Source organism: Apteryx rowi, unplaced genomic scaffold, assembly GCF_003343035.1.
Source record: "Apteryx rowi isolate R43461 unplaced genomic scaffold, aptRow1 scaffold_210, whole genome shotgun sequence".
NCBI lineage: Eukaryota > Metazoa > Chordata > Aves > Apterygiformes > Apterygidae > Apteryx > Apteryx rowi.
Window position 1 is genome coordinate 960,723 of NW_020448420.1, and position 26,427 is coordinate 987,149.

The 26,427-nt window shown below is 40.6% G+C and overlaps 1 protein-coding gene across 1 annotated transcript in view; it reads right to left on the minus strand.

The window, feature by feature from the left end:
- Window positions 1-22,114, minus strand: part of GADL1 (glutamate decarboxylase like 1) — an 87,136-nt gene extending 65,022 nt beyond the window's left edge. The window contains exons 1-6 of the mRNA XM_026064202.1: window positions 22,072-22,114; window positions 10,010-10,179; window positions 8,982-9,108; window positions 7,150-7,240; window positions 6,314-6,420; window positions 2,926-3,041 (exon numbers count right to left, since the gene is read on the minus strand). Of these exons, the coding sequence (XP_025919987.1) occupies window positions 2,926-3,041; window positions 6,314-6,420; window positions 7,150-7,240; window positions 8,982-9,108; window positions 10,010-10,159 (591 nt within the window). The 5' untranslated portion in view covers window positions 10,160-10,179; window positions 22,072-22,114. The remainder of the gene's footprint in view (window positions 1-2,925; window positions 3,042-6,313; window positions 6,421-7,149; window positions 7,241-8,981; window positions 9,109-10,009; window positions 10,180-22,071) is intronic.
- Between the last annotated feature and the right edge of the window lie 4,313 nt (window positions 22,115-26,427).

A 26,427-nucleotide genomic window follows, 5' to 3' on the forward strand; every position in this document is an offset into this window, starting at 1 on the left:
GTAGTATTAACTATAGTTGGACAGTTTTCTTTTCCTAACAGCCTTGCAAAGGCACGGTACTCTTCCCCTGTGCTCATTAAAAGAGAAGATAAGTTTTCTTGATTTTGAAAAGTTTCCTAGAAACCTGATTGCACAGAGCAATTATATTATCATGAGATTGCTTTATTAGTCCTTTTTGCCTGTTGTAATTTCAGTAGGGACAAGGGTGACTTAATATTGTGTTCTTTCACATTGTTACTTTCATGATCAAGTTGCACTGGGGAGGAATTTAATTTCTTTGCATCTAAAACTGCTCAGCACCACCATGTACTGTCCAACTGTTTACACATACTTTTCTACCCTCAGTTATATCAAACTGAGTAATTCCTGCTTTTCAGATCAATGYGATATGTTCTTGGGTCAGGATAAAGTTTAGATGGTACTCTCATATAGTCAAAGGTGATAATAAGGCAGGCTGACATCTACAACTACATCTGTATTCAGGCGTTAGAGAAATACTAATCGCGCTTCAGGAAAGCAGAGTACAACAATTTGTCTAATACTACTGCCACTATCTCAAGAGGAATCATACAGGAATGGTCCAGCAAGAAAACTACTGAGTAGAAGCATAAACAGTTTTCATGTATATCACCGTAATTTTAAGTAGCTAACCATTTTATTTGCATTAGATTGGGACACCACTTACAATTTCATTACCACAGGAACAAGGAGCCTTTTCCTTGTTGAAGGCCAAACAGAATATGTGCAGACCTTGGGTTGGTCACATTAAACATACATCTTTGTGTTACCCAAGAACATACAAAAAAAACCCCACATGGCCCCAGATCACAAAGTTAAGTCACTGACCAGTCCATACATTCCTCTGCCTTACAGCAAGGCAACATCTCTTGCAGAACAAGAGACAGTATTATGTCAAGTGCCAGACTGAAATTTTGGGACCTGGCAATTCAAGGCAAAAGTAATTTCATGYGGAACCTAGTGATGAAACCAAGTCCTAAAACGAGATGAGGGCCTTGAGCAGCCAGTGTGTTTTGATTCCTTCTTGTCAATGCTCTCAGATGATTATAACCTCATGGCTTCTTCATGCAAACATGGTTTGCCTTATTCACTTTGAAGCTAAACATAGGATGCAACTTTTTCAGAACCATTTTTTACTGTTGCTTGCCCAGTGCAAAGCAGGTCTCTGTCCTCCAGGTACTTCTTCAGTACAAAGAAATGTAAAATGCAAAATAAAAGAAGCCTCAGTTAAAAGCAAATAAGTGAAGACAGTGTGACAAGAGAACTTATGTGCTTATTKCTACTGCAGGCTGTTTTTAAAATATATTCTCAATAATAAAACATATCTGAACTAGTTCAGCTTCCAAAAGGTAACATAATTTGGACTCAATACAAGTGGATCTAAAATGAGGATGCATGAAGATGTGCATCCCCTTCCTCATAACTGGGAATAAACCCTAGAACTCCTAGACAATATTCACAATACCTATGTACTAGAAGCAACTATACAGCAAGTGATTACTGAATACCAAAGACAATGTGGTTTTGCAAGCCAAGCAAAATATTGCAGATCAAGAGCATTGCCCTTACAAGTAATTTATTGACTTATTTTTCCTCGTCAGTTCTGCATGTTATAGTTTTGGTCTTTCTGGTGAAGCAAAGATATCAGAATAAATTCATTCTGGGGGTCAAATAAAATTTTTGTCCTGAAATAAATTGGTGTTTTTTGCAGTAAAAGTGTACTTTCTAGTTAAATCTTGCAGTGAAATCAAGTATTGGTACTTCATGATGAAAATTGTATGTTATTCATTTCAAAAGCATTAAAGTAAAATGTTTCAACCTCATTTTTTCTGCTTAGCTTTTTTAAAGATGAAATAATGTGATGGATTAAACATGAACTGTCATGTCATTACACATATGTACTTTTCAGAAAGAAAAAATAAGTATGTTTTGTATGAAAAAAATCACTATTTAGGACACCAGGATTCAGTTCCAAAAATGTATGGGCTGTCCTGGACAACTCATACAATGCTTATATCCCTCAGGCCCCATCAGAATAAGCCTCCCTTTTCTATTTACACTGCAAACTGCTCAGGGCATAAATTTAAGAGCTAAGATTACATTAGCAACTATATACTTCCTAGTACAATAAGATTCTGATCTCCATTGGGACCTTTAGATAGCAAAGTCAGAACTAATAACATCTCTGTGCTAATCCAATCATAAACTCTTAAAGTTGGAGGGACAGGTGAAAGAAAAGAACCTCTAAAAAGATTAACTTGAAGAAATGCATGAACATAACTGTTTCCCCTCAGGCAGTTTGGATAGATTTTATTCAAAAACTTTAAAACTAGCCAGATACTTTCAATTAATTTAAAGAAGAGCTGTCTAAAGATCCAGCAGATTTGCCCAAATGCTTTATGCTGGGTTTGGTTTGCTACCACAGCCAATCTGCATTCAGATATAAGAAAGTGGGAGCTGCAGAGAGCCATCTCACAGGTTCACAACTGCTCAGCTCAGAATGAATTAAAGCTGTGAGAAAAAGCTTTGACATACAAAACCTATATATGGTTGCTGGTAGATATTATGCTGTGGGAAATCAAGTACAGCAGATCTCCACAATATCCTACATGTATTCTACTTCAGGTTCATGTACAACCTATTCTCGTATCAGCAGTTTGCTCAGTTCAGTTCAAGAGCAAGAACCTCTGTTTTCCTTCTGACAGCAAGAGAGCTTCTGCAGGTAAATTTACCATCAAACTTTCCCACATAGCTCCCATGCTTCATATCATACACTGATGACAAATTTATTGTACCAGAGCCCCATGACATATACAGTCAAATTATATAATTTTGCATCCACTGAAAAACAAAATTCATTGTTGAAGTTCTACAATGAAAACAAAAGCTTTTTTGTTTTGTTTTTACCTCTTCTGAAGTGAACAGGACCAGTCTTGGCAAGCCTGAAAGCCCTTTTTCCTTTATTTCAGGGCAAAATTTATATCTAGCTAAGTTCATAGCATACATATTAGAAACAGAGCCACCTGCAGAAAGAGACACACAAACATCATATTAGTTACAGTCCTGGCACCCATCCTGTGTCTGACTGATCAGCAAAACAATAAAATAAAAATAAATGATAGAATTAGCCTAGAGACACATCCATCATAGTTTACTTCCCCCACAAAAGCCTACAGATAAGAAAGAAACTTTGGGCTCTGCAGCATGCATGAAAACAGACTGGGTTTGAAGCCTCTTTGGGGGTGCTTTCCAAAGAGGTAAGAACTGTGACCCAACAGTCTGCACTGACAGAGAACACCCTTCACAGCTCCTTCTGATTTATACTGAAGCAATGCCAGCTCAGCCACCTGTGCTGAGCTCAACTGTGGTTGTACCTTACAGAGCAGAAGAAATCTCTTGAGCAACCAGGTCTCAAAGTATTAAGGGGAGAAAAAGTCTACCAAAAAAAAAAAAATGGTGAGTGGGAACTGGAAGTTCTGCAGGGTAAAGGGAAGCCCAAGGACCTGGACAGGGTTTCTTCACTTAAAAGAACAAAAAGAAAATAATAATAAAAAAACATATAGAACTAGCACAAAAAAGCACATCTTTTGACAGGATCCTGGTAAGTTTGAATTAAGCAATTCTGCAGTAAAACCAACGAGTCTACTGAAAATACACATCAAAATCTGAGTCAAAAAATAATTCATAGTCTTAATAAATTTTACCCCACAAGTTTTCCAGGGGATTCTAGTTTATTTATTTTTCTACTACTTACATGTAGAATAGAATTACTGGAGGGTTTTTTTTTTTGTTGAGGGAAGGGGTGGAAAGGGTGTTAAAACCATTTACTCATTTAATTACCTTGCTCTCCCCCAAATTAGATAGGAAAGCTTCACATCTAAGCTAATAATTTGGTATAGGAATAATCTGGAAAGTAATATCATTATGCTTCATTACCACACATTGTGCTGGAATGCTCCTTTACAGAAAGTTTGAAAACTGACCTATCAAGAAGCTTAAGAAATAYTGTTTGGTTTGCCTGTTCATAACATTTCAAAACACAGTTCCAGGCATACCTTGTTTTATTGAGCTTCACTTTATTGCGCTTTGGGGATATTGCATTTTTTTTTTTTTTTTACAAATTGAAGGTTTGTGGCAACCCTGTGTCGAGCAAGTCTGTTGGCGCCATTTTTCCAACAGCATGTGCTCACTTCATGTCTCCGTGTCACATTTTGGTAATTCTCGCGACATTTCAAACTTTTTCATTATTACTATATCTGTTATGGTGATCTGTGATCAGTGATCTTTGTTACTATTGTAATTSTTTTGGGGCACCACGAACCGTGTCCAGATAAGACAGCGAACTTAATCGATAAATGTTGTGTGTGTTCTGACTGTTCCACCGACCGGCCGTTCCCATCTCTCTCCCTCTCCTTGGGCCTCCCTGTTCCCTGAGACAAACAATATTGAAATTAGGCCAATTAATAACCCTACAATGGCCTCTAAGGGTTCAAGTGAAAGGAAGAGTCGCACGTCTCTCACTTGAAATCAAAAGCTAGAAATGACGAAGCTTAGTGAGGAAGGCATGTCGAAAGCCAAGACGGGCCGAAAGCTTGGCCTCTTACGCCAAGCAGCTAGTCCAGTTGTGAATGCAAAGGAAAAGTTCTTGAAGGAAATGCAAAGTGCTATTCCAGGGAACACACGAACAATAAGAAAGCGAAACAGCCTTATTGCTGATATGGAGAAAGTTTTAGTGGTCTGGATAGAAGATCAAACCAGCCACAACATTCCCTTAAGMCAAAGCCTAATCCAGAGCAAGGCCTGAACTTTCTTCAATTCTATAAGGGCTGAGAGAGGTGAGGAAGCTGCAGAAGAAAAGCTGGAAGCTGGCAGAGCTTGGTTCATGAGGTTTAAGGAAAGAAGCCGTCTCCATGACATAAAAGTGCAAGGCGAAGCAGCAAGTGCTGATGTAGAAGCTGCAGCAAGTTATCCGGAAGATCTAGCTAAGATAATTGATGAAGGTGGCTACACTACACATCAGCTTTTCAATGTAGATGAAACAGCCTTCTATTGGAAGATGCTGTCATCTAGGACTTTCACAGCTAGAGAGAAGTCAATGCCTGGCTTCAAAGCTTCATGGCCAGGCTGACAGTAAGAGAACTAGAACTGACAGCAAGAGAACTAGAGTTAGAAGTGGAGCCTGAAGATGTGACTGAATTGCTGCAATCTCATGATCAAACTTGAACGGATGAGGAGTTGCTTCTTATGGATGAGCAAAGAAAGTGGTTTCTTGAGAAGGAATCTACTCCTGGTGAAGATGCTGTGATCATTGTTGAAATGACAACAAAGGATTTAGAATATGACATAAACTTAGTTGATAAAGCAGCGGCAGGGTTTGAGAGGATTGACTCCAATTTTGAAAGAAGTTCTATTGTGGGTAAAATGCTATCAAACAGCATCGCATGCTACAGGGAAATCTTTCGTGAAAGCAAGAGTCAATAGATGCGGCAAACTTCATTGCTGTCTTATTTTAAGAAATTGCCACAGCCACCCCAACCTTCAGCAACCACCATCCTGATCAGTCAGCAGCCATCAACATCGAGGCAAGACCCTCCATCAGCAAAAAGATTATGACTCGCTGAAGGCTCAGATGATGGTTAACTTTTTTTTTTTTAAGCAATAAAGCATTTTTTAATTAAGGTACGTACACTGGGTTTTTTTAGACATAATGCTATTGCACACTTAATAGACTACAGTATAGTGTAAACATAACTTTTATATGCACTGGGAAACCAAAAAATTTGTGTGACTTGCTTTATTGTGATATTCACTTTATTGCAGGGGTCTGGAACTGAACCCACAATATCTCTGAGGTATGCCTGTACATTCAAAGGAGTTAAGCTCCTGATGCTCCCACTAAGATAAACTTTGGCACCCACAAGTGATAGGCAGGATACAGAGTGCCCTCACACACCACTGGTTGACATCTGGTACTTAAATCAGCTCCTTGATTGTCAATAGATGACTCAGTCCAGTAAAACTGTTCCTATTGTTGTTAATAAGATCAGGAAGGGCTTCAGTTACAAAAAATTAATTTTCACATTATTTTTCAGTGTAGAAGTGTTTTCATTCAGCTGCTGATCAGATTTATAGAATTATTACTAGAAACACATTAGAAGAGCCCGGATGAAATAGTTTTATCTGTGCATCATTGGATTTTGCATGCATTTGCAAATATTCTACATGAATCAAATGTTCATAGAATTACTGTATCTGCTGGTTTATAACTCAGGTTGAAAATCCGAACTGTTCTTACCTGGATTAAATATGCCATCACCCTCTTCCCAGCCTATGAACTCAATCATTTTCTTGATGACCGCTTCTTCCACTAACAGAAATACAGGAGATACTTCATATGTATATCTGAACAAACAAAAGCATTGTGATTGGTATTAAGACTATAGAACCCCTGCCACAGAATGCTGCTAAAATTAAATAAAGAGGTTTCTTGCACCTTTCTCTGATGTATCAGAAACTGACAACCATCAGCAGTAAAACTCTAAACTAAATATACTATGGATGTGATGCAGTAGAGCAATTGCTCAGTTCCTGACAGCATCACATTGATGTATTCCTTTGACAGTGGAAGTGTCAGAATTTGATTTTAATGTAGGTCACATGCTTAAATTTCAGCTTTTTTAACCTACTGCAAGCAACAGTTACATTTTTGTTTAGGCTTTATATCTGCAAGTAAACTGTAGACAGGTAACCATTTGCATTCAACTCTGTGCAGAGTGCTTCAAAAGAAATAAACACTTAAGTCTGATAAATTCATTTTTATTCACTAAGTTAGAAAAAAGTCTAGGTTTAAAAGAGTTGGAAAACAAAACAAAACAAAACAACAACAAAAAAAACCACAGATCTTTCCTCTTAAACCCCACCTCACAAACTAGAAAAAAGGCCTCATTTGCTTTGCCAAGTTTCGGGTGAGCTATTTGGCCAACCCAGACCATTCTCTTTCCCAAATTCCTGCATAATTCCTACCTCCTCTATAACACTGAAAACAAATCAGGAGGAAAAAAAAAAAAAAAAAGCTGCAATTCCAAAAAGCATGTTTGATGCATCACCAAGACGACAAAAAAGTACACTTACACACTTGGGTTCAGTGCTTCTGTAATGAAACGAGCYGCTAAAGAGTAATAATCTATTCCGGCATAGAGCTGATTGAAAAATCTTGGATGACCTGAAAATACAAACATGAAAAGCAAGCATTGATAGAATATACATGAAAAGAGAACATATCACAAGCCCTCTCAGCTGAACATAGATCTCTGCAAAGCACAACAATTCATCCTACCATTCTCTCAGTATTTTCTGGACTTGTTTTCCTTTTCTTAGGTTAGACAGTCTTTTGAAAGTAAAATTTAAAAGCATTTTCTGGTCCCAAAACAAGAAGAGATGTTGTTAGTGCACAGAATGAATGGGGTTTTTTYGTAAATTTTACAAATTAAAAAAAGAAAGTGATCGACAACTGAGTACACACAGTGGATTCTAACTGTGGTCTATGGGGGCCACGATGGACATTCAGCCAAATTTTGCTAAGCTTCAAAACACAGGAACCTGCCAATTCCAGGCAGCTCTGCCTGTGATCCCCACAGACATCTGAGTACTGACAGAGTGAGGCAGTACAGGAGTTTGGAAAATCTTGCTGTAGACTTAACATGAGAAGTTCATAGAAAGCATCTAATTGCCTTGAAAAACTGGAATATAACTACACTATGAGAGAATTCTRGTCTATTGCTGACTATTAAAGCAAGTCAGCTCAGCAAGAGGGTCACTAATTAAATTTTAACCCACAGCATGGTACTTTTACGTGCAGAAGAGGGTAAGCTGTACGACTTAATGCATATTATACCTGAGGCTTTCATAAATGTTTCTACTTATATTAAAAACCATGTGCAAAGCATATTTTTCTATTTTTAATGTCCTTTCTAAGGTGACACAACGTAACAAATGAAAATTTGAAGACAATTTACAAAAGTAAGAAACAGAACATGTTCCAGTACCTCAGTAATGCTATCTGCATAAAATTAGTGCACTGATCCTTTAGATCAGTAATGTCACTTTTCAGTAGTTTTCAAAGGTGTCAATTTACTCTCAAAATTATTTTTTTGAGAAATTAYTATTTTGTAGCAACAGTGACTCTGGCAGGGAACAAACCCAGGAAATGGGCAACTAATTATATCAAAGGTCCTTCACACTTTCCAAAATACAGGCTAAGCTATGCATCTGAAATCCTGAGCTTCTGATATACTACACTATTTCCTGAACAGATGTTATTCATCTCTTTTTGCTAAGATCTAATTATATAGTACATGCTGCAGGAAGGTTAGCTGTAGAGTGCTAATCCTGCAAAGATGTCATGTACAGTCTCTGAAACACTGCATACTCTTCTCACACTGTCTGGAACAGGAATTGCTGCCTATCAGCAAATTAACACCCTCTAAGACTATTGCTCAATAGAGAGCAATAGTAAATGTAGAGTAATCACTGCTAAGAATGCAGCCTTATTTGTGTAAGGGCAGTGATGGTGACTTCACTCCTCCTTACTCAGACAGCAGAAAGTCACACACAGTGGTCCTTCTCCTGTCTGTTCTGCTAAACTGTTATATCGTACCTGTCTAGAGAACTTTCACAAGACTTCGGCTATATCTACCATTAATGTTAATGCTTAAGCACTACAGGAATTAGTTTTTGATTGGTTTGCCGTGATTACRCATTCCAGTCAACCACAGACGCCTCTGGTGATGAGCATTCAGTCAAACAGCTGAAGCACAACCAAATGTTTGCATACATGTATACACAGGCAGAAGACAGACACTCATACCTCTGGTTTCCTGAAAGGTAACGAAACTTCATATAAATTATCCTGCCTTCTTACATTACTGTACAACAAAATAGATCACTAGAAATCAAATTCCTACTGGTTTTGACGCTGTATTGTATAACATCTTGACAGAGTTGCAAGAGCTTCTGATGAGATTCTCCAGTGTCCCTCATTTCCAGATCAAGAATCATTTTCAGTGTTTCAGGGGCCCGCCATTCACAAACCTAATGATGGGGAGGGGGGAGACACCAGCAATGATCAGGTTAGCCAAGAGGAAGAGTTATAAAGGTACTACATAAACACCACAGTCAGCACTGGTTTCAGAAAAACTGTTTGTTGCAGTGTAGCATGCCACCTGAAAATGTCTCTGATAAAATGGTCTAATTGGGATCTCAAGTTTTATTGCATCTCAGGCATCCCCTGACCTTGAATAAGGACTGGGGTATGGATGGCTGGAAGGAGAAGACAGGGAGGAGAAGGTGTACCTGCTGGCATGCTGGGATGTAAAAAGTCAGCTTGGAGCCTGAAAACCAAGCTACCATGCTCATGACTGTATATTCTAGCTAACAGCAAGAGCCCTGCAGTCGAATTCTGTCCTTAGCTAAAGGCCCAGCATTTTCAGGTGTTGTTCTGCCAAGGGGTGGGAGCAACCAGTGCACACCCCCAGGCAAGCGTGCTTCATTTCAGAGCCTCTCCAAATACACCCTCGTAAGCAGGGGGTTCCATGAAACCCAGAGGAAGCTCATAGTGTTGCCTTTCCGCAGTGGTGCCACATCCACTGTTCCTCCTTCTCTAATACAGTTTACTCCTAAGGAATAAAGAAACTAACTCATCCCCCCCACACCCAAAACAAAAAACTGCATCCATTTGTCAACTCAAACAAAGTGACCATCGTACTTCGAGATGAAGAAACAGTTTTCTTGCAAATATGTATGCTAATTATGTTATTAGATGGTTCTATAATATGATCTTTTTTGATTTGGAAGGTTATCTCTTTCATTTCAGAGCCAGACACACACTAAAAGCAATTATGATGCCTTTTAAAGTGCAATAAAATACAGCTTAGAAAAATCAGATTTATTGCTCATTATATCTGTTACAAATTTTCAAAAACAAAGACTTTACCTTCTCTGTTACATCCTCAGCTTTCTGGATTACTTCTTCCATTATAATCTTACAGGCCTCTTCCACAAACTTCTCTCCTGCTTTCGAGTCCATTATTGGACCATTTAGGACAACCCCATCCACCAAGACAGCATTCTTCTTCTGGAGCATCTCCTGTTTGTAAATACCAACTGTAACACAAATAACTCTCCATTAGAGTGAGGCCGGGCCAACTAAATCATAAACTAGAAAATATTCTCCCACTGCTGATGATTTACTAGAGGAAAGAATTCACATGGACTTTTCACACGTACAAGAATCCTAGGTTTTGGTGGAAGCATCTTTACAGACAGAAAAGCTACTTCTATTACTTTAAATCTAGACTGTTATTATATAGGCAATAATAGCCTACTGTATGCTACCTACTTTCTGTAGCATACAAAAGCATGCAAGGCACCTTCCAAACACAGAGGAAAATACAGTTCTGGCCTAGAACACAGTACAGGTAGATAAACAGAGAGAGCATGAGAAAAGAGGCATTCTTCTTAGCTGAAAATGCTTCCTTTCACACATCATCCCTTCCATTCCCCTTTTTTCAATGAAATAATTCCCAGCTTCTTTTCCCATATCCTCATGCTGCTCCTTCCTACCAGCCAGTTCTATTGCTCTGAGCTGCCTGCATCCTTCTCGAATTGCTTCACTGACCCCTTTTTCACTCCACAAAGATAAAATCTCTCCAGACTGCTGTCAATATCACGTACCTGTACTCCACTCCTTTCCGACTTTATCCTATTAAGTGACCTCATTCACTTATTACAGCAATTTAGCSTGCAGATTATCACTTCTCCCATGATGATGTCTTTCTTCCCCCTCACCTTCGTCCATGGGATGTACTCTTCTGATGTATTCCCTAAACACATTACTACTTCCTCCTTTACATTACTTCTGAAAGGACACTTCATCTAAGATGCCTATAAGACACTAGCCAACTACGGCAACCACGTATCTATTTCATGTATTGGTTTCATAAGGCAAGATCAGGACTCCAATTTTAATCAACTTGAGGATAAAGAGGAAAGTGAGACATTCAAAGATATCAAGGGAACAGGCTGAGACATCTGAAACAGTATAGTGCTGAAAGGAGAAGCAGTAACTTATATATCAATATTAACTGGGTTACAGAGAGCATCTGTCCACTGATCTCTCCCTAGAAGAGCTACAATATAAGAAGCCAGGCAGCGGTGTCTTGGAGAGTTTTCTCCAGCCTCTACAGTGAGGATGGTGAAAGGGTAAGTATGTCTGAAGGGGTAAAGTCTATGACCATATGACCTTTATCTGACCTTTATCTGCTTTGCTTTTTGCTCCAGTTACAGAGTGCAGGAGAAAGGTAGTTTTTTTTGCCATGGGTCTATACAAACAACTGAATTTCCAAAAGACTACAGGACAGCATGAAACACATTCACAATGCTTACCATAATTACAGTTCCCCATGTGGAAGAGGCTACATAAGGAAAACAATACTGCCTAGAAAGGTTTATAACTTTTGAGGGTCCACTGACTTAAAGAAACACTGTCAAACCCATCAGCTTGTACTTACAGATGATTCAGTAGTTCTTTAGTTCGCTTCCACTTATTAGGACAAATATAACAAGATCAAATTCTAACATAAGATGGAACCTCAGGCTTCCCATAATTTTGGCAACAAAGATGATGCCCAGCCTCCGCCTTTCTAAAACTACTTCTAGTTTTAAGCCAAAGGGCAAATATGCTAAGTTTTGATGGACAGAAAACAGCCTTCTGCACATTGTTGTAGAAGAGGCATATGTGTTCAYGTGGGACATATACAGAACTGGCAGGTAAGCAGCATTCCATCTTCAACAAGCAGAAGGAAAATCCTGCGTATCAGAGAGGTCAGTTCCCATCATGCTTCCCAGCAGGGGCATCACACAGAAATCGCAGCTTTGAAAAAGTCTTAGAGGTTTCTTTCTGAAAACACAAGCTAGTAGGTCGACCTTAGGAGACTTAAAGCACCAGGTAATAACAAGGAATGGGAAAAAATTAGCTCTTTGGGCAGACAGAACAGGGACTATTTTTGGATTAAGAGTCAGTTTTTCCCTTTGATGCATGTATAGCTCCCTTGAGTGCTAACCAGAGTTTAATATAAACACAAAAAAACTCAACATACTCATCTCCTGGAGATAACAGTATCTCCAAGTACGTCAAAGGTGTTTTGTCTCTACAGAACAGAGGACAGGATCTGAAAAAGCTGTATGGGGAAAATGAGTATCTCTCACAGAACAGAGTCATTAATACTTCCCTTAGTTACAGGAATATCCCAAAGAAGAAACAGTGGAGGGGAAGAACCCCCCCCCCCAAACTCCTCTCTTTGCTCTACTCTACCCTGGGATCTCTACTAGAATCAGAGCTGCGCAAAAGCTTTCCCTGGGTAACTGCATCAGTCCTATTTTTAATACTGTTGCACAGAGATGTGATACTAGTACTTCCTTGACTTTACAATAACCTCTTCAGGGATTCTGTGGAAAGGATCACTTTTTCTACCACTTCTTTGGGGGGCTGGGTGATGGGCACAACAACAGTTCAATATTTGAAGCACCTCTAAATAGTTTTACAGTCTCCAGCAGACTTTTTGCAGAGCCAGAGGAAGAACACACCATCAGAAAAATGGTTGATAGCCTACCCCTACACCCCACACATCTGTTTTGGACCTCAGACAAAGTCTGTGAAAGAAAGGCAAAGCAGAGGGGTCAGAGGGAAGAGAGGGGAAAGAGCCTTCATTTCAACAGCAATTTGCCTGTTGAAGGCCCCAGTAAAGATTTCATGAAATAATATGCCTTGCAATTATTTGATCACTTGCTCCATAACTTTTTGGTTATCACTTACCATTTCAATCTGAACTTGATCAGCTAAACTCTGCCCAGGAACATATCATAAAACTATTAATGTAAACTGAGAGGAACAACTAGTTCACAGTCAACAGCTCAACCTGGCACTAAACATGTACTCTCTCTGAGGTAAAGGTCTTCAGATTTTGCAAACCACTGCTAGATGTATACACCATTCCCAACTCATTATTTTACTGCAAATCTTAACAATAGTTAATGTTCTACTTATAACTGATTTCTGATGTTCTTATGAGAGTCCCAAACTCTTCTTTACTTAAAAATGTGTTACTTTGTTGCAGCAAAACCTTGAGTAGGGATAAAAAACAAGTAAATGATAAAAATATGAATTTTTAAAACAGAACCTATTGTTTACTTTTTTTAATCTCTTTTTTAAACAAATCCTATGACAAATTATGTTTTAGATGGGTGAATCTCCAGAAACATTGAAGTTTCACTTTTAGTGTCACACTACCCATGTTAAATTGCGTGCTTTTTAACACTTTCTCAGAGGTCAACATCTAAGCTATGAAACATACACACTATCTGATTATTTGTAAGTATTGTCCCTTAAAAAAAAAAACTCAAACTCTCAAATGCTCAAAAACATTATTTTTCAAGCACTTTAGGCCTTTTACAGATCTGTCTCAAACACCCCTGATTGCATTAAGGGACCTCTTTACAATCCACATGTAATCTGCATGTAGAAAGAGCATCTTTCCACATGCAGCTCTTGTTTTCCAAAAACATGGTGGGAAAACAATCTAGAGGTGCAGCAGCAACAAATATATTCTTTTGCATTTAAGAATATAGAAGCAAAGTCCTAAGCAGACTCAGCAAACAGGCATCCAGAACGTGTATCAAATGCAGTTTCAGCTAAATGGCTCCAGGCTTGAAACGGAACTAAAACTTTACTAAATGGGAGTGCTTTAGATCAGAGATTAAGGACTATTGACTGTTCAAGATAGACTTCTCCAAAAGAGAAGGCTTGATCTTAGCTCCAGTTGAAGGTAATTAGGGATTTAACCACTGGCTTCAGCAGAAGCAGGATCACGCCCATAATTCTGACCCTTCATCCYGAGTGAAATATTCTGTTGCAGCAACTGAAGGATTTTGAACTAGCATTCCAATTTTAAGATCGATATTATTTTCCCAAAAGAAAACATAAATTGATCAGAGCTGAAGCAACATACAGAAAAATAAACATTTTTCAGATGTTTCTATATCTTTATGTAAGCACTACCAGCTATTTAAAAATCTGCATCTGTGATTGCATAAATATATGGAAACTTTCACTGTTAAATTCTTGCACTGCAATAAGAAACTCTAGCCTTGTACTTGGCACATTCTGACGACATTTGGAAAAGTATAATAAAATGCCCAGACAGATTTACTGCTTACAAGGAAGGGACAGAAACAGAAGGGGGTTGTTGTGAAAGAATGCTTGTGCTTGAATGTCAGAGCCAAATCCTGCTCAGTTTACACTGTACTAGCACCACTAACTATTCAAGTGAATGAAAAAGGCTGACTTTTACCAAAGCTTGATTTCTGCTTTGTAACAAATGCAATAATRATTGCCAGCCTTAACCAGAAACAGATTTTAAACTTCTCATCATGTATGATCTAGTCATGGTTCTTCTTTCAAAAACCAGAGTATACTATCTGTGTGTGTAGAGCAAAATAAAATGAGTGAACTTCAAACTCTTCACACCGTCATGTTTAATGGATTACTGTCAGTGCCATACTGTATGTCACTCTACTTTTACGATAAAATACATGGTTTCTTAGCAAACCAATTTCCCAAGCCTGTTGCCAAGTAAAACAGATGCAGCTTTTTTAGAATCCAGTATTCAAGTTGATCTGGCATCCTGGTAAAGCCACCCAAGTGAAAAAAGTATGCACAGGTATGGTAGGGCTCATGCGATTGCTCCTATACTATATGGTCCTGTTTCCTAGGTTTAGGAACAAGGCCTGTGGACAGCGAACAAAYTGGGGGCCTCCTTTCCAAAGGTCTGCAACAGCCCCCTGCACACAGGAATCCTCTGACTGCAGAAATGCAAAAGTGACCTTCATGGAGCATGACCTGAGGGAGAGAAAAGCACGTGTCTGGCCTCAATAGCCCCTCAGCAGGCTCTTCCAGCAGACCAGTAGCACTAAAGGGCAACAGTACAACAAATGAGTCCTTTCCTCTGTCCCACACCTGAATTTACCATTCTGAAAGGAAAGGCTGGGAGGATAGAGAGGATCCTGAACAAGATTCACAATGATTAATATCTTAGCATGGACCTTGGATTCCCCATCAGACCAAGGTCCTGCCTTCAGTGATGTTCCCAGAATCCTGAACAGGCACCGTATCAGTCAAATGCTCATAACATGTTGTGCCCAGTCACAGCCTGCTGAGTGCTTTCTACACACAACAGTACTACGCAGGACTGACTTTCTTTTTTAAGGAAAAAAAAAAAAACAGAGAGAGAGACAGAAGTTAAGAAACAGGAATCTTTATGCAGCCAAACCTCAGGAATAGATGTTAATATTTAATAATGACATTTTGATGCCCCAACCAAGCAACTGAAGGAGTGATTCATGCTGTAGTATTTCCAATTATGAAAACAGGCTGTGGAAAATTGGAATTCACCTTGATACAAAGCTGAGAAATGGCAGTTGCCAACTATGAAATGGAAATCCTAACTCCCTGACCCCAATGAGATTCTGCTGGCTCACATGTTCTAACTTTTAACGTTTGCCAACAGCGTAGAAAGCATCTCAGATACAAAATGGCTTTTATTTTTAAAGTTTCCACATTAATACTGAACACTTTGTGCCTTCTTTTTCTGTGAGAAAGTGAGTATATTTGCAATGTACAAGTCAATCACAGGCACTGTGCCTGGGATATCAAGGTCTGTAACAACTTCAGGGGGTTGAGATGTGATGGAAATGACCAATCTATGTGTGACCCACATAAAATATAAAGAATCTCTCAAATTTCTATGCTTCCCACTGGAAAAAAATGACATGAAAATACAAGGTTTTCTTCCAAATGGAAGTCCTGCAACTTGATTTTAAAAGCAACGCATGACAGCCTGCAATTTCATGAAAGAACTATATTTTTAGCCATAACATAAAAACAATTTTTAACTCCAGTCTTTGAAAGTTCAACTAAGAAAGCAGTAATTTAATAAAATAGAGCTTTCTGTGATTCAATAAGAGTTCAAATGTAAAAATAAATGAAGAGAAAAGTTTATTTTCTTTTTAGGAAGTTTTACGTGTACATTCAAGTTACAGTCAAAACAAYTTTTTTTTTTTCCACATCATAAACACTTCCTTTTTTTTTCCCTACAAAGCATTTCCAATTAACTCTTCACTAATTTATGTGTACATTGCTCTGAGATAGATACGCCCTTATTTACTCATATGAGGAAGTTAGTGCATAGTAAATTGGGATGTACCTTTCCAGCCCACTAGGTCCTCTGAACTAGCTCCTATGTAAGTATTCTTAATCTATTAGCATACTATATGCAGCAAGGTAGTTTAATCCACTTTCAAAAATGGAGTAAGCTGCCTTGCACTGACCTGTTCTTGTGCAATGCAGTTACTAGATTGTAAATTCACATTTTAAATTTACCACTCTAATTTCCATTTTTTTTTAAATCCAAAGTATTCTAGCTCAAAGACCTACTTTGACACTGGGCAAATCATGTAACCTCTGTAGCTTGGTTCTGCTCATGCAAGATGGTGATAAAATTACTTTCTCTTTAATTTTCCATTGTATGCACATATACATTGACAATTTCCTAAGGCAGAAGCCAAATACAGTGCCTAACACTGGGCTGATGAGCACAGGCAGAAAAAAAAACAAAAAAAAACCCCCACACACATACACACAAACCCACAAAGCACAATAGTCATTTCTGGCTTTCTCTTGGAAAAGCAAAGGCACAGCATGCCAGTATGAGTCACTCAAGGGCTCCCTGGAAGGTTAGTAGCAGAAGTAGAAACTAGTCTGAACTAATAAGGCTGGAAGATGGATATTGTCATGTATGGCTTAGTACACACTCCAGGGCTCCATGGACCCCCAGACCATTGTAACATTGCTGGTCTGATCAGCAGAGACCAGTTGCACAGATGAGAACCTCGGGAGGGCTCTGGACATATTGCTTTGCATTTGTGCCAGTCCTGCTTTTCTGAGGGGGTTTTGCAAAACCACTCCTGAGGTGGTGGAGGCCAAGCTGCAGGGGTGACAACACACACCAACGAGCCCCAGCATGAGATGCTGGCAGTCCTCTTTGAGGGCAGTGGCCTGGATGATGCCTGGCAGTAGCAGAGACCAACCATGCCATGCACACTAGAGCTCACCAATGAAGCCATGTGAGCCCCAGCCAGCTACAGCAACCGAAACAGGCCCAGCTGCAGTCACTGCACCAGCTGCAGTCTGGCTGCACCTGTAACCCATCTTTCATTTTTCTCTAAGTGATTACAGGCAGAAGGTGTACAACTTTTTTCATTCTGACCATGCCAACACTTTCCATCAGTCATTTCAGATCAGCAACACCGCAACCAAATACCAGGTATATATCGCATTTGTTGCTCACTTTTCCCTATTCACCAAGTTACACAGCTTTTTAACGTGTTAAATTGCATCAAAGGGGGATCAATAATCCCTGAACAATGGAGGAGGTCTGCATGAGAAAAAAAAGTTTAAGCAGCTCAATGAGACACAAGCTGTCTTGCCAGTGTAAGTAGGGGAAGGAAGCCAAGCAGCTTATGATACCACCTTTCTTGTTGAGACCCTGGCATTTGCCAATGGATAAGATCATATTTCTGAGGCTTTTCAGATTGCATAAGGTGAGATATGACAAAGGGCAGGGACACCCAAGCCTTACAGCCAAAAGCTGTTCCAATTATCTAGATTTGACCAGCTCCTTTATAGAATTATTTCCGTTTCACTGACAAAAGACCTTGGTCATTAAGAACTACTTTCCTCATCATATTGACAGCATTGATGACCCCTGGTCCAGTGACTTTTTTTTCTTTAAACATGCCTCCAGTCACCAACATTTGGCAAGTTTTTCACTGAGGAAAATCAAGATCACATACACTGAACAAACAGTAATACAGATGGACGTACATTTGAACCAGGTCAAAGTCACCACTTATTACCCTTATACTAACCCTGATTCACTGTATGTTTTTTGACAATACCCATCAACAAAAATAACCTCCACCGACATACCACAAACAACAACTATCTACCTTTTAAATTTATTTAAAATAATTGCATAAACTCATTGCACATGCATAAACTCCATTAATGCTAAAATATAATAACCTGCATGCACAGACTGAAGAATAAAAAAAAGGGGGGGGGGAACAGCCTCAAGTTAGCCATGTCTGTCTCGAGTCCCCTTGAGCTGCTAATGCTTTACAAACAATTGTCTCCAACATCCTCTAGAGTTTGTGACAAAAAGATTAAAAAAAAAAAAAAAAAAGGCTGCAAGAAATCTAACTTTTGTTTTTTGCAAAGCCTGAAGAGGTAGTTCTGTAAACATCTGGTTGAACACTGGGGCTAACTCTCAGATCTGACTATGGGGGGGGGGAGATCAGAAAAATACAAATCCATGTATTTTAACGTGCCCATATTTTGTGCTTAGAACACGTGCTAAGTGTTTATGGAAATACAGATGCTCCTTACAGAAGCAGGCAGCTTTAAATACTTAAGGCCAGGGGAATTAAGGCATATGAAAACTAAACTATCTAATAGGTAAAACCAGCAGAATTAGCATTCAACAAGATCCCCTAATGCATTACAAAGTAACAATTCTTGGCTGTATAAGTGACAACTTAAAAGATGCCTTAATCAAAAAAGAAGAATTATTTGTTTTACTTCTTAAGTGTCAGATTAAGCTTTGTTGCTAAATGTTCATTAACCAACAATAAAATTTCATTCATTTTAAATATAATCAATGTAATCACATAGAATGGCTTTGTTTGATGCAAACTTATTTCTTGCACACCTGTGTTTCCCTTCTTCCAATGAACTGATTTTATTATTTTTTTTATAAGATTCTAAGATACAGGAGAGAAACTATTCCTCTGCCCAGACCAGAAGACTAACCACAGTGTCACACTACCAGAGCCTCAAAGTCACTCTAATTTTCAGTACGTTTACCATGCTAAACATTACACCTGTCTGAGGTGACACTGTCATATATGAAGTAAACATTTGCCGATTCATCTCCCCATTCTGCTGGCAGACTTAACCCACATAACTCCCCAAACATACCGCATATGCACAAAGCAGCATGTGATCCAGAAGGCAGCATACTGCATAAATGCTGCCTGCTCCCTTCCTCTTTTTCCAGCTCTKATTCTATTTGTTGTACTTGATGAGCCAGTAAGGACTTGCTTGAGACTCTGCTTAATAAACTCAGCCTTTATGCCCCACAAGGGAATATCTCCACTCTTTTTTTTAAGCACATAACTCTCCAGGTTTTTTCCTTGCCAGAACAGCCTTGGAAAGCTACATTGATGCCAAATGACAGCTATGATTGAAAGACATATGCAGTCTGAACTGGCTTCTGCAGCTAGGAGTGGGAATCTGCAGCTTGGTCCCTATCCATATAGGAGGGTTTGCTATCACTTTTGTCAGTGGAGGCATAGCCTAAAGAATCCTTGTGCTCATCCCTGCACAGCCAGCAAGGCTACCCTTGTGGATAGCAGTGATAATCTCGGAGAGAAATTAGGCTAAATTAGCAACAAGCGAGATGAACTTCACAAATGTACAATTTCACACATGCAAAAAGTGCTAAAAAAAAAAAAAAGTGTCATTCCCCAGGACTGCTCCTACTGCTTTCCTGACCACAGTAGCCCCTGCAAGGATAATTCGATACACTGGGGAACACATCCATGTCTCCACTGCAACTGTACCCACTTTGCCAGCTGTTCCAGTTGTGCAAAGCAAAGATAGTGCTACTGCTGCTCTTCAGTCTCTGCCTCCCAGATGTTTTTCCACACAGGTTTAACAGGATCCAGCTAAGAGCATGTAAAATTCATACAGAAAGGAGAACTACCGCACACAGCAGCCCAGAAAGATCTATTTTTTTAAGGTAGATTCATGCTTGCTGGAAAAAGCAAAAAACCTTCAGCAGGCAGCAAAGGCTTTACCACCTCAGGAACTAAACAGCCCTATTTCTCCAACTACTCAGCATGTCATTAGCAAAATCTTTCCCCAAGTCCCCAGTCACCTGAATCCATGAAATGGCTACACCCAACACCACTAGCAAAGGCTACAGTGCAGCTCAACTTCCTTCAGCACCCTGCTGAGGGGAAACACATTCACCAGACAAAGCCTACGGTAAAACACAGCAAATCAACAAAGTTAAAGGCAACAGAGGATGGGGAGACAGACTGAAGAATTTCTGATGAGAAAGTATGTAGAAGTTATAGATGCTACTCATGAGCAAGGCAGAGAGCCTGAGAGGCTTGCAGTAGCAGGCATGGGAATGTATTTGCACTAGGCACATTCTAGCCCTCACCAGCACAAGCAAACGGTTTTGGAAGGAAATCCATATCAGACTTTTGGCAGCATACTTTGGGCAGCATTTGAGCAAGAACACTAATACTCAGCCAAAGAGAACACCAAGATCTCCGCTAAAAGCATCTTTGGTGTTGTCTTGACAGAGGAAATTAAGATGAACTATAAATGAAATCAAATACTTTTGGAGCTGCTATTCACATGCTAAAAKGTCTTAAATGACTGTGCACACTAGAACATGCTTTCCTGCACACTAGAAGTGTCATGTAACTTTACTAATGCTCATTCAATTTATAGCAAACCAAACAAGAGGGAACCATCATTCTTAAACATTAAGTGCCTGAAATTTCTCCCAAATACATTATTTTATTTGGAGATTTCCCCCCACTAGAGTGCTAACTGCTTTGCCCCCCACCCCAAGAATGTAAGACACAACAAGATAAGCTAGAATACTTTCTCAACCTGGGAGTAACAACTTTAAAAAAAGTCTAATAAAACATGTTTCTTTTAGTCTTACAGTAAGCATGGATGAGGAGATCTCGCTTTGGAAGAAGTGGAGCAACTCTTATCAAGAATAATGTTCTTGTGGGAGAGGGGACTGCCATCTGCCAACACTTACTATTTTTTGACTAGCAATAGGTTTCCTCTCACAAGATCAGGGAAGTCCTCATTTCYTAACCTTGCAATTAATGGCATATTTGAAACCTAAGCATGCCACAATTTATTCTCTGCCATCTTCTAAGCTTCTCCAGAAGCCTCATTATTAGCTATAGGTCTTTCATGTCACCAAGGTTTACAAACATAGTAAACTTTTGTTTTTCATTATGTAATGATGCAAGATCTTCCTGTTGATGCAGGTTAGTAAGTTAATTTGATAGTACATTTATAAAGTAGGATTAATTTCTCCCTTCCAAAGACATTTTGCTCCAAAGCAAATCACTGTATTGCCATGCCCATTTTATTCTGGTGCCTGAGGGGGAAAAAAGAAAAAAAAGGCACCACTCAATAAATAATCATTTATTTCAACGAAAATACTGTACCACAATGCTTTTTTACAGTAACTGTTGCAAGCGCTATACCGTATTAAAGCATTCTGGATACAACACTGCTGCACTTCAACGAAAGGAAGATCTATAAGGATATAGGGCAAGAGATTCAACAGGCAGCCTGTCCGCTCATCTCCGTACGTTGCTGCGGGAGCCGCTGACCCTTCGGGAAGGCAGCCCGCACCCTCTCGGCCCGCAGCGGCGAGCCGGCCCGGCCTCCCTTCCCCGCCGCAAGGCCGCCGCTGCTCCCGGCGCCGCGGCAGGCGCCCGTGGCTGGGGCCAGGCCGCAGGGCCAGCGCAAGCCCCGAGGCGGCGGGGGGAGAGGCGAGGGGCCCTGCCGGGGCACGGAGCGGGCGAGACACCGCCTCCTCCCTCCCTGCCTCCCTCCGCGGGAGCCCGCGGCGCGGTGGTCGCCCGGGTGCCCACCCCTCCCGGCGCTCAAACGAGGAGGAGAGAGCGAGCAGGCGGCTGTGCCCGCAGCGGTTACCCTCCATCTCGCCTTCGCAGTGGGAGCCGCCGCCGCTCGCAGAGGGCGCCCGGTGCAGACCGGAGCAGAGGGGAAGGGAAGGGAAGGGAAGGGAAGGGAAGCGAAGGGAAGCGAAGCACCTCCCCGCCGCGGCCGCTCCCGCGCCGAGCTCGTCCTGCGCTGGAGCGGGCACCGCGCGGAGCCGGAGCTTTCGCCCACAACCGCCCAGCCCTGCCCGCGAGGCGCCGCTTGCTCAAGGCCGCCTATTAATATCCTCAGCGGCGCTGGCCCGCCGCCAGCCGCGCCCCGCCGCGGCGGGGGGGCGGGCACCGCCGGGCACCGCAGGAGGGGCCGGAGCGGAGCGCAGGGGGGCGGGGGGGTTTCCTGCCCTGCTGCCCCCGGTGCGGGACGGCGGTGAGGGGCAGCCAGTGTCGGTTGCCGCCTGCGGGCGCCGTTATTTCCCCGCAGGGCCGTTGGCCGCGTGTGGAAAAACAACGGTCGCGCGGGACGGCGGACCAGTGTGCACGGAGGGGACTTTAAAAGTGCGGAGCGTGACAGAAGAGCCCATCGGGAGGGAAAGAGGCTGCCTTTTAAATTAGCCCCCAAGGAAGGAGGCCCCTGCTCAGCCGGGAGACCGCCGCTGCCGGGGGAAGCGCGCAGTGAAGGCGCCGGGAGGGAGCTCGCGGCGCGTGGGCGCCTCGTGCCTTAGCTGCGCAGCGGGGCGGGGCCGCGTGACCGTTAACCGCGGGCGGCGTCATGCCTCGAACCCGTAACGGCCGTTAGAGGCGTCCGTGAGCCCCGCTGGAGGGCAAGTGCGTGGTTTGGGTGAACCAACCACATTACTGGTGAGGGCAGAACATGGCAGCTCGGTTATGGGTTACAATACCGGCACGATGATTCAAATCTGTTAATACCAGGCTCGGGGTTTGGGTGAAGCCATTTCTCTCTGGCAGTTGGCATCACAGATGYTGCGAGTAAATAAGGAGAGAGTTTTTAATGTCGGCGAGTTGTCCTGCTGCCTTAAGTGGGGAGGTTGGTCGTGGTGCTCCTGTTTGTGATGGAGTTTCTTCTCAGTTTGACCCCCAGAATGGCAGCCTGCTGTGCAGGTGGGTGCTGGTGGCAGGTGCAGAGGCGGCCGGCACTGTATGCGGTGAGCCCACTGTCAGCCAGCCCAACTGTGCTTGCAGGCCAAGCAAGGAGCTAGCGGGGCATGGCCAGCCGGTACAGGTGATCTTCAGGTCTCTGCAAATTGTGGCGGCCCTCATTAGTCTGGTTTATTCCAGGGTACCAGCCCCATTCAGTGCTGCATATGCATTCTTAATTCCAACCCCTTTATTTCCTCGTAAGTGTTACTTTTTTAAAAAAGGAAAACAAGCTTTCCTTTTTTGACAAAGGGTGTTAGTGTTGTTGTAGCAGGAAGCTCTGAAGTGTCCAAAATTTAACTACCAAAGCCCCCAAAAGCCCATGTTTTCCACTAAAATTCAGGCCTGGTTAAAGTTGGGTGAAAACTTTTGGAAACTGCTAAAACATCAGGGGTAAATTAAACATTTATTCATGTGTAGTGTCCTAACTTTCCTTGTTTGTTAGAAAACAAATGTAGCCCTTGTCTAACTTCAGTTACAGGCTGTGCTGTTATTAAGGACTTCTACCAGTTGCAGAAGGTAATTTTGTAGCCCAGTAGATATCCTACCCTGAAACAGAGATAAGTATTGGAACCTCATTAGATAAAATGGCAGATATTGTTAAATTAAAAGTTAGTAGTTGCCTGGAAACAAGTGATCATAGCCTGATTACATTCACCATGGGTAAAGGAGGGAGAGTGTCAGTGAAAACTATATATTTCTGGTGCTTCAAAAAAGCTCATTTCCTCAAACTGAAGAAAACAGTAAGTGAAGCTGACAAGACAAAAAGCATTTAGTGAAAACACTAAAAGGGGGGCATTCTTAAAGACTTTATTAAATGGCCAAAAGACTATGATTTTGCAATCACAGAAAACAGTAACTTTCCCTTAAAAACTCAAAGGTGGTAGTTAGAAATAAAATGGAAAACAAAAAGAAATTGATATAAATTACAGTTGATATAAATTGCAAGTTACACAATATGGAAAATTGATAAGGGAAGTTAATAGGCAGGAAGACCCGGTGGTTGTAAGAGCTGAAGACAAATGAGACATGTTAAGTGTGTTAAGAATAAAAGAAAATCCAGCAGTGATGTTGGCCCATCAGTAAATGGAGTTCGTAAGTGTTTTTGTGCTGATGCAGAAAGTGTAAATATGTTCATTAAGTACTTCTGTACTACAAAAGAAACAGACAGATCTCGTGAAGACTATGGAGAACTGTTCCAGCCTGTTAGTAATTAAGAAAGATAGAAATCATGACCATTCTCCTATCAGCAAACTTGCATAACTTTTACTCTGAGTTGTAGAACAGATATCTGAACTCCTTCACCTGCTGACATTTTAATAAACTTTGGAATACTTGCAGAATTCCAAAGGTGTGCTCATGTTATACCATCACTCCAAAAAGGGTAAGTGGAATGGCAGGTAACTACAGGCCAACACCAGAACCCTATATAATAGTGGGAATAATGGTTTTAAGTAAGAAAGATTTCAGTGAAAGAAATCAAAATAATTCCAATCAAAATTTTTTTATGAAGACCAGGTCTAATCAAACTTCTCTAAATTCATTCTTTGACAAGACTGCGTGTTTGGTTGATTGAAGTGCATATTGATGATTTTAATTCTTCAGGACAGTGTGAAAGAAAATGTAGTACCCAACAATATCAGTAAGGCACATGCTAAATTGACAAAGAACTGCCTGACAGTAACCTTTGTCAAAGTGGTACGTTTCTGTGAAAGGGAAGTCATTTCTGAAAATGACACAAAAATTGGTGGAATGGTAAGAGTAATAAGGGCCAAGCAGTCAGGTGAATAATCTGAAATGAGTAGCAAAATTGGGCCTAGTAAAACAAAATACGTTTACTATAACTAAATCCCTATAACTAGTGTGAAGGAATGTAGACACTACGTACAGAAAGGGAGACAGCACTTGCTGAAATGGATTTAGGGGTTGTAGTCAACAACTCGTCATAACCTCTCAGTGTGACACTGGTAACAAGAAGAATTAATCTGCATCAGGGAGTAGGAAGTAGGAAGGTTGTTTTATCTATGGATATATTGTTGATGAGACCAATCCTGTATACTGTGTTCCTGTCCATATTTTGAAAAAATTGCGGAAAAATTGGAGAGGGGGCAGATTAAGAGCTGAAAATGTGATTTGAGAATTGAAGAAAAATGCTGCTAAGTGAGACTTAAAGAGCTCAATCTGTTTATCATATCAAAAAGATTGACTTGATTACAGCATGTAAGTACCTCTATGGAGAAAAAATACTGAATTCTGAAGGGCTCTGTAATCTAGCAGAGAAAGGCATAACAAGAAGCTGTGGTGGAAACTGAAGTCAGACAAATTCAGATGAAGTGCACGATATTTCTTCTTAAAGTGATGATTCATCACAAAACAAACTAACAAGGGCACAAAGAAATTTTTAATGGTTTGATGTCTTCCATCCAGAACAACGTGTCTTTTTGGAAGCCACATTTTAGCCAAGTGCAAGTTGCTGCCCTCCATGCTGGTACCTGTATGAAAATTAATGACCTAAGATACAGAGGAGGTCAGACCACATGGTTAAATTGTCCTTTGCGGTCTTACTTCATTATTTATTGTTATACTAAATATAAGAAGAGGTAGCTACTGGTGAGCATCTGCTCAAGATGATATTCTTTATCAACAGATTGCAATCAGTCTCTATGAAAAACATGGCTATGCTGAGTGTGTAGGATTTTAAGTGATCACAGTACAAGAGACATTCTTGGTGAGCAGAGAATGAAACATCAAAAGATGAGCAACATTAGTCGCCTATTTTCATTTGTCAGTGCACTAAGCTGACAAGATTTCAATTCATCTGGGTCACAAAGGAGCTCAGAAGAGCTTAAGGAGCAGCTGAAGGAAAGGACAGAAGCACAAATCCATTAGAAACCCAGCCCATCAGACTTAGATAATGTGATAATGAAACTGCAAGCTTTGAAACTCTGGCAGACAAACTGGACAACTAATTCTATATGCAATATTACACTAGTCAATATACATCAGTTTTAAATATTTATATGTTTCATGCTTAACTCATGCATAAGTGAATCAAGTTACCTCACCTGAAGCTATGATCCCCCATAATGAGCTCCAGTATGCAAGGAAGACTAAAAGGTTTGACACTGACAAGTAATACCCAGCTCTCTGAAAGCAGCCAGGACCACACAAGTGAATTATGTTGCACATAAACTATTGAGAACTACATTTAAACATTAATGAACCAACATTCTTCTTAAATTGCCATATTTGGAAGGATGCAAACCTGCATCTTCTCTCTTCGGCTCACAAATTTGATATGGTAATATTTACATCAATGTCCTCTCTATTCTCATTATCTGTCCCGCTTCCTGA